Source organism: Alligator sinensis, unplaced genomic scaffold (assembly GCF_000455745.1).
Source record: "Alligator sinensis unplaced genomic scaffold, ASM45574v1 scaffold392_2, whole genome shotgun sequence".
Taxonomy (NCBI): Eukaryota; Metazoa; Chordata; order Crocodylia; family Alligatoridae; genus Alligator; species Alligator sinensis.
Window position 1 is genome coordinate 1,748,836 of NW_005842145.1, and position 9,024 is coordinate 1,757,859.

The 9,024-nt window shown below is 47.0% G+C and overlaps 1 protein-coding gene across 1 annotated transcript in view; it reads left to right on the forward strand.

Annotated features, from left to right (window-relative positions):
* Window positions 1-3,365: 3,365 nt before the first annotated feature.
* Window positions 3,366-9,024, forward strand: part of PUM3 (pumilio RNA binding family member 3) — a 45,808-nt gene continuing 40,149 nt past the window's right edge. Inside the window, 2 exon segments of the mRNA XM_014520730.2 lie at window positions 3,366-3,482; window positions 8,980-9,024. The exon segment at window positions 8,980-9,024 is cut by the window's right edge and continues 57 nt beyond it. Of these exon segments, the coding sequence (XP_014376216.2) occupies window positions 3,377-3,482; window positions 8,980-9,024 (151 nt within the window). The 5' untranslated portion in view covers window positions 3,366-3,376.

The window sequence follows — 9,024 nt, forward strand, 5'->3', positions numbered from 1 at the left end:
GAGGAGTTGACTGAAGTACCTGCTTTGCCCCTCTGGAAAAACATCTTTATTTTCTTCTTCATTCTGCTTTTCAAAAACAGGGTGTACATTTTATCCTGGGGCATGTTGTATGCTAGAAAATACAGTAATCTTCATAGCAGCATTCTGAAAGGGTATATACATGGGAGAATGATGCATTTTTCAAGGCCAGAGATAAATATTGCAGTAGTAGAGATGTGAAATGATCCAAACTGAGACAAGCATTTTAGCTATGTGGATGTAAAAATCTATTTCTTAGAAATGCCATTCAGAAAGAATGTACAAGATTTAGTTATTGTCTGGATGTGTATACTTATAAAACAAAAAATCAGTTTATTAAAATAAAATAAATAATAACCACAAATATTTTTTTAAAGTACTGAAAATTTGATTAAATGCAGTTTAAACCACATATCTCATTTTAATCCCTCTCTCCATAAAGATGGATCAGAATTCAGCTGATCACAATATTTGGTAAACTATTCAGTTTCTTCAAATATGCACATTCAAGGGTCAAATTGTAAATGGAGTTAGACTTGATGAGGTGCAGAGGGTGAAACTGTGTAAGAGTTGCAGTCATGAATATTTATCTGCCATATCAAAAGCACTCATGGTTTAACTGGTAGTGAGAGCTATATACAGGTATTCACAGTACAGCTATCTTTGATTTTGGAAAAAGGTACATACAAAGTCTTTAACGGTTCAAAATTTCATTGATAAAAAAACACATCGAATTAATTTATTTTACTGTAGGCTGAAAAAGTCCTCCATCTTAGTTTTCTTTATACATCCATACCTAATAAGCTATAGTATGTACACTTTAACAATTAGTAGACTATTATTGTAGTCCCAATCCTGCAGTTTTTGAATCAAATGGGTTTCTTCACTATTGATTTGAATAGAAGCAGACTTTGACCTTGATCCCATAACTCCTTTCTCTAAATCTATTCATTTCTCTTATCTTTTGAAAACACATATATTTAAAGCAATAAAAATATAGGTGAAGATATAATATAAAACAAATGCTGTAACATGGGAGAAATTGCTTGTTTGGTATAGAATATACAGATATATATTCTTCTCTTAAGTGTAGGATGCATTTCTTTATTATGGTTTCTGTATCAAGTATAACATATGCTACAGCAAGTTCTGTGGCATTCTTTTATGCTGGATATACACTGTTACTTTAATTACCATAATTAAGCAATCTTTATAAAAATGACTAGTTCACAAGTCAAGGCTGATGTAGTAATTTATTCAGCTAAAGACCTACATCCTCCTCCAGAGCAAAGACCAGGGCTTTACAGCCCAGGTTCTGAAAGATATTTAAATACCTAACCCCTGAGTTGAAGGGGAATTAAGGGTCACATCCAGTAAAGGACTTTGGTACCTAAAAGCTGGGTGCTGCTGCATGAATCATGCAGACCTAGAATTCTGTGTTAGGTGATAATGCTTCTTGTATAGTTTATACAGAAACTTAGGTGCCTCAGAATAGGCTCTGAAGCAGCCTAGGCAATGATCAGGGATCTACCTAAGCCACCCAACAGGAACTGCTGAGGACAGCGGTGTTTCTAAACCACTTCTCTCTGAGGATTAGGCACCTTGGCTTGAAAACCCACACTTGAAAACTTTTCTGAGGTAGATGTTTCCAAGCTTTCTAAGAACAGCTCACTTATCTTTAAAAATACAGACAGAGGGGGAGGAAGTGATGGTTATGTTGCTGCCAGTGCCCAATGTTGGTTACGGCACTTGCCCACAAGGTAGGAATCCTGAGTTTAATGTCCTCCTCAGACTGAGAGAAGGCAACCTACTTTTCCCAGGAGACCATCTTAACCACTATTAGGCCCTGGGCCCAGCAACCTATAGTCTGTGGAGCCATTTGGTCCAGCCTACAGACACAGGGTTTTGGCAGCATTTGGTGGCGGGGTTTTTGTCACCAGTTGTTCTCCTGTGCTGCTGTGAGGAACAGTGGTGGTAGAGGCTGGTTTGTACTGCCTAGTAGTGGCCTCTGAACCCCAAAAGGTTAAAAAGTTGAAGACTGCTGCTAGGCTATTCTGGATAGAGGCAGTTTCCCCTCTTTCTGGCTGGATGAAAGAATGTGAACACAAGAGTGTGACCATAAGTGGTTAGGGCATCCACATGGAAATGAGGGAGATCTAGGTTCACCCCTAACAATTCCACATAAAATGCAGTTTGATCCAGCCCACAGACACATTCCTCCTGGGAGCAGGGCCCAGGCTCCACTACGGTGCTCTCCTGAGAAAGCACCCTAAGCCCTAGGCTGCACTCCCATTCACTGTCAAAGGCCTCATGGACTGCAGCCAGTTCAAGAAGTACTGGTGGGAGAGGACCAGTATGGGCCTACAGTAGTAGGCTTGCTGGCCTACTTGACGGTCAGCAGACAGCAGTCAGTCACCTCCTAGCTAGCAGTGGTCTTTTTCTTTTTTTAAAAAATTTCTCCCAGCTCTCAGGTGTTGCTGATCAAGGAGTCCCGTGGACTGGCCCTGGACCCCCTGCAGCAGTGCAGTGACAGGCTTGCTAGCCTCCTGGGTATGACTATAGGACCCTGGTCTGTTTGGGCCAGAGCCATACCTGCAGTGCCTTTTTCAATTTTTTTCCAGTTTTCATGGGCAACACCCACTACGGGGTCCCTCACCCTCCCAGCCTCGGCTCCTGGAAGACTGCCAGCCCTTGCACTCAGCACAGGCAAGCCTGCCACTGCGCCGGAAAAACAGGCTTTCATGCTTCAATCCCGCCAGCACCCCTTCTTGGGCTGGAGGCCTTCTTGGGGCCAAGTGCATGGCGCACTGGCAGCTTTGCTTTCCTCTCCTCTGACTGCACAGCCACTCCAGCCCCATGTCTGCTGGTTTCCTTGGTGTTTAGGGATCAAGAGCCATGTCCTGCAGTGTGGCACCCCATGGCTGTGAACAGTGCCACGCCAGAGGGTGGTGGAGCAAGGGAGGGGCGCCGCCTGTCCCTGCAGAGACCCTCTTCACCCTGCTGCTCCCGGCACGCTGTGGGCAGACGTGGGCTCCAGCCCCTCATGCTGAGGGAGTGGGACCCAGGCCTCAAACCTCTAGGGCAAGCTTTGCGCTGCAGCGGCGAGGCGGGGAGCACAGGATTGGTGTAGGCTTCCGTGTGGACACGCATGTGCTTATGGGTGTGTGCGCGGGTCATGTGCGCCCCTGGGCAAGGGCAGCTGCTGCCCACGTCGCGGCGCCCCATCCTGACCCCGCCTCCTGGCCACGACAGCGTCCCCCTGCGCCCCGCTGCCGGACCGTGGCCCCGCCCACCACGCCGGCTCCAGCTCCCTGTAAAAGGAAGGCACCTCCCGTGCTAATGAGGGGGCGGGGCTAAGATGGCCGCGCCTCATCTCCTGGCGCTTTACGGCACTGTCGCGCAGTCTCTGTTCGTTCCGCCAATCGGAACGCAGGGGCTCCGGAAGCAGCCGTCAAGCAAAGCAGGTGAGGGGAGCAGAGCGAGACACGTGCGTGCGGGTGAGTCGGGGGCCGGCGGGCAGCCGGGCCGGGGTCTGAGCCGGGCTGCTCGGGTGCTGCAGCAGCCCCCGGGAGCTGGTGCTCTCCCCAAGAAGCAGCGGGACCGCAGACCGCGTGGAGTGGGGGAAAAGCAGCGCAGGGAGAGCCCGGGCGGGGTTGATCGCTGGTCAGGCAGAACTAACTGGGTTATTTTAGATCGTGAAACTCATTTTACTTGCCCTATATCGCTGTTTTGCTGTTGTGTAATAAGCACACTAGGTTTTGCAGGGACACGAGGACAGAGGCATGGATACTGGATACCTTGACTTCCCTGCGTGCAGTGCTGCAAGCAGCGTCCATAGACAAGTAGACTTACAGATCTGAACCATGTGGGATTGTCACTTCTAATAAGGCTGCATCATCCCTGTTACATCTAGATTGGGCACGTGGCAGACTTCATTTTCCAGCAGCTCTTGACCTTGTCCGTGCGGCTGGTTTTCCTGGAGACCCCAGTAGCACGGGCACTGTGACAGTGAGGGGCCAGAGTTTCCATGCACACCAGCCCCAGCAGCGCTGGCAGGGTGCACAGTTGGGCAGGGAGGTGCTCTGAGGCCAGGGCTGGGATCTTGTAGGAGTGACAGTGTGGGCCAGAGCCAGGGCAAAGTCGTGATCCGCTGCCTGCACATCCCTGCCTGGGGTGTGCGGGCAGCAGATTGTGGTTCTGTCCTAGCTTGACCATGCTGTCACTGCTGCAGGAGCCGAGCCCTGGAGTAGCTTCCCACCCAGCCATGGGTCCTGTCAGCACTGCTGGCGCTGGTCTCTATGGAAATGCTGGCCCCACACTATCACAACCCTGCTGCTCCTGGGATCTCCAAGTGATGCAGGCAGGGACTGCTGTGAAATGGAGTCCACCTGAGCCAGCCTGCGGGCAAGACTTTGCCTGCCCCTGCTCTGGAGTGATCTGTCACCTAGTCAGTCCTTTCCCTGGCATCTGCTGTTTGTTGGAGTGGAGATGCTGGAGAAGAAAACATTTCCCAACTGTTCCATTCAATGGCTGTTGATGGCTCTCTCACTCTTGTGGACCCAGCTGTGCTACCTGCCTCTACCCGCTCCCTTAGCAGTGAATTCCACAAGTGAACTACATGTGGCTTCAAAAAAAACCCCAACTTACTATTGTTAGTTTTAAACCTGCCTCCTACTTGGTTTCAGAGGGTGCCCTTTACTGCTAGCGTTCTGGGCCCTGATGGGCAACAGTTCCCTGTTCTCTTGGTCCACAGCCTTCATGATTTTCTACACCTCTTTCATCTTCCCCCTTTTTCCATTCCCTTTTCAAGGGAAGCAGCCTAGCCTTTTTGGTCCCTACCCTGGTTTGGCAGCAGCTCCAAGCCCATGTTTATCTTGACAATAACATTTTCCATTGTGTTTTCAGTTCTCTTCTTAAGGATGCCCTGCTTATTGGCGTTTTTGGTCACCACTGTGCAGAGCCGATTTTAAATTTTTTTTTTTTTTTTTTTAAGGAGCTATCTAGGAGGTTTCCAAGCTCTGTTTCCTGAGTCGTAACAGCTAATTCGGAACCCAGCACTATGAATGCAGAGTTGAAGTTGTGTTTTCCACCCCCAACCCCATCTTTGTTAATTTGTAAAGGTATAAATCTACCCTGCCTTCTGACTGGTTTCAAACTAACACAGCCAACAAACAACCTACCTCTTGCCTGTTCAAAGCTAAGCACACAGAAGAGCATTTGTAGGGGCGAGACTTTTAACTTTTATGGGTTTACCCAATTCTCCAGTTCTTGTTTTTGTTTTCTCTGTTTTGGTGATTCTTAACTAGGGGAGTGGGCTACCCACCAAATCCTTGGAAGGTGCAGCAGTAAGTGTGCTATGATCAGCAAAGTGGGAGGAGAGAGAGTTTAGGGACAGGTTCAGGCTTTCCCTGCTGACCTGCTTCTCCATTCCTACTGCCCACCTCCCTCCACAAGGAGGTAAACCTTGTAATAAACCAATTTGTTTTTGTGTTGCCACTCAATTCATGGAAGTCATAGTGGGTGGATCTCAAACTTTTCAGACTAGTCTGCACCACCTTCACTTGGAATCCGCTGTCTCTAGGACCAAACAGCGCCTTGCATGGTATTCTCTGAGGTGCCTCGCCAGCTCTCTGGAGCGGTCCTGAAAATAAGAATGAGTAAATAAAGTTCCATGTGCTGCTTTTATTCACCTTCTTTACACGTCTGTTTTGCAGCTCATTCCAGAATCTGATCTCAGCCAGAAGAAGGAAAGTTCCATGTTAATAAGCAGAAACCTTAACAAGTCTTAATAATATCACTTGTGTATTCTACCTACATGTGCATGAGATCAGTGTGCAACTTGCTTAACTCTATGACACTAAGACAGTATTTTTTTTTTTTTTTTTGTGATCACAAACGTTGGTTAGTTACACTTTGGATAAGCTCATGAGCTGTTTAAGGTGCATAGCTTCTTGTAGTCCCATTGTCTACTTTGTAATGCAATTATATTCCACTTAACTGCATAATAATTGATGTGGGGAATGGTGAATATAATTTTCAAGGTTTTAAGAGCAGCCACAAACTGACTTAGAAATCTTGAAAGTGACAAGTTAGGACTGGAAAAGGGCCAACGTGGTCCCCATTTTCAAAAAGGGGAGGAAGGAGGACCCAGGTAACTATAGACCAGTCAGTCTCACCTCCATCCTTGGCAAAGTCTTTGAAAAAATTATCAAGGCTCACATTTGTGAGAGCCCAGCAGGACAAATTATGCTGAGGGGAAACCAGCACGGGTTTGTGGCAGGCAGATCGTGCCTGACCAATCTAGTCTCTTTTTATGACTAGGTTATGAAACGCCTGGACACAGGAGGAGGGGTGGATGTCGTATACTTAGACTTCAGGAAGGCCTTCAATACGGTATCCCACCCCATACTGGTGAACAAGTTAAGAGGCTGTGACGTGGGTGACTACACAGTCCGGTGGGTGGCGAATTGGCTGGAGGGGCCGCACCCAGAGAGTCGTGGTGGATGGGTCGGTTTCGACCTGGAAGGGTGTGGGCAGTGGGGTCCCACAGGGTTCGGTCCTTGGACCGATACTCTTTAATGTCTTCATCAGTGACTTGGACGAGGGAGTGAAATGTACTCTGTCCAAGTCTGCAGATGACACAAAGCTATGGGGAGATGTGGACAAGCCGGAGGGCAGGGAACAGCTGCAAGCAGACCTGGACAGGTTGGACAAGTGAGCAGAAAACAACAGAATGCAGTTCAACAAGGAGAAACGCAAAGTGCTGCACCTAGGGAGGAAAAATGTCCAGCACACCTACAGCCTAGGGAATGACCTGCTGGGTGGCACAGAAGTGGAAAGGGATCTTGGAGCGCTAGTGGACTCCAAGATGAACATGAGTCGGCAGTGTGACGAAGCCATCAAAAAAGCCAATGGCACTTTATCGTGCATCAGCAGATGCATGACGAACAGAACCAAGGAGGTGATACTTCCCCTCTAACACGGATAACCTGGAGAGGGTCCAGAGAAGGGCCACTCGAATGGTTAAGGACCTACAGACCAAGCCTTACGAGGAGAGACTAGAGAAACTGGATCTATTCAGCCTCCGCAAGAGAAGGCTGAGAGGCGACCTTGTGGCTGCCTATAAGTTCATCACGGGGGCACAGAAGGGAATTGGTGAGTATTTATTCACCAAGGCGCCCCCGGGGGTTACAAGAAATAATGGCCACAAACTAGCAGAGAGCAGATTTAGACTGGACATTAGGAAGAACTTCTTCACAGTTCGAGTGGCCAAGGTCTGGAACGGGCTCCCAAGGGAGGTGGTGCTCTCCCCTACCCTGGGGGTCTTCAAGAGGAGGTTAGATGAGTATCTAGCTGGGGTCATCTAGACCCAGCACCCTTTCCTGCTTATGCAGGGGGTCGGACTCTGATCTATTGAGGTTCCTTCTGACCCTAACATCTATGAAGTGCTAGCCCATTCTGAGACTGCAAACATTACCCCGCTGATAGTGAGTGATATGAGTTAGTGTATTAAATGATCATTACTTGCATTTAGTTTGCATATGTGCACAGCCTTCTTTCATTGCCAAGGCTGTATACCTAAATGGAGTACACTATGGGCGTGTCTACATATGCTATTGGCACATACTGGTAAACTCCGGCGCATAGCATGCTAGAGTTTACTGCTCCCAGGTGTGCTGTTTGAACGTGCACCCAGAACCCTACAGTACATTGAGCCAGGTTGGAGCAGCCCTGGCTGGCAGAGGGTGTCGGGCTGGGGAGGGAGAGGGTTAGTCTGCTGGCCCGGAGCTGCTCCAACCTAGCAAAACATTGCGGAGGAGCTGGCTGGGCATGAGGATGCTCCATTGTGGAGCTAGCCATCAGGCACCCCCCTGCACTGAAGCACACTTGTGCCCCTGCTAGCCCCTACTTTTCATTCCATCCAGGAAGAGCACACACCAACTGCTGCAGCTTCCTGAGCCTGACGAAGGGTTTTTGAACCCAAAAGCTTGCTTAATAACTATTCTCCAACCATTTGGGTTGGTCTAATAAAAGATATCAAATTCACCCAAGGAACCTTGTCTGCTAGCCCCTCCAGCATTTACACATGCCTCTCTGAGGAGTAAAAAAAAATCCATAGTAGAGTAGTACTTGCACTTACAAGTACTACCCTGCTGCAGAGTTAATTAGGTTCCTGAGGCCTAATGGGGCCGCGCATGTACATGCCAGACATTTACTGGAGAGTTAATTAGTCTACTCCACAGTAAATGTCTTGTGTAGATGCACCCAGTATGTAGCTTTTACTTAATGCTCAGCCTGCTGTTAGGCAAGATTCAAGAACGTAAGGAAAGTTCTGAGGGGAGAGCAAATTTATATTGAATAATTAATATTACAGCCTCTTTCATTAAGTAGTGTAGGCTTCAGAGATATTTTAATAATAGTAGTAATAAGTAATCTTACTTGATTGTTTGTAGTGAAAATATAAGCATGGTCTTTTTTCCTTCCGCATGGTCCCTACTGTACTTAAGTAAAGGTAGAGAGATGAGTCACTTAATGACATCTAGCCATTTTTTTTTTCAGATGGAAGACAGATCAGGAATTTCATTAAAAGATGTAAGACTTAATGGAATTGCTATGGACTTCTTCCTCAACAATTCCTGAATTCTTGAAGTTTTGACAGTGGTTTTCAAGTTAAGTTAACATTCATAGGACTTGGTGGAACCCTTCCGTGCTTTGGTAATTCCTTGTAATGAGAGAAGTGGTTACAAATTTGAGACCAACACAAGTTTAAAAGTATTTGATTGTACTGTATTTACAGTATATGTACAGTAGTGAATTTTCAGTGGTTATGTCTGACCATATAACAGGGCTTTTTAATGTATATATTTTTTTTACATATTAGAACTTATTATGCTTTTGAACTGTAATAGATGCTTTACTTCTAGTTACCAACAGTTTGGGGTTTTTTTCCTTCCTTTTCAGTATTTTGCAGTGCTGCCACTATGGAAGCCAAAAGTAAAAGGAAAT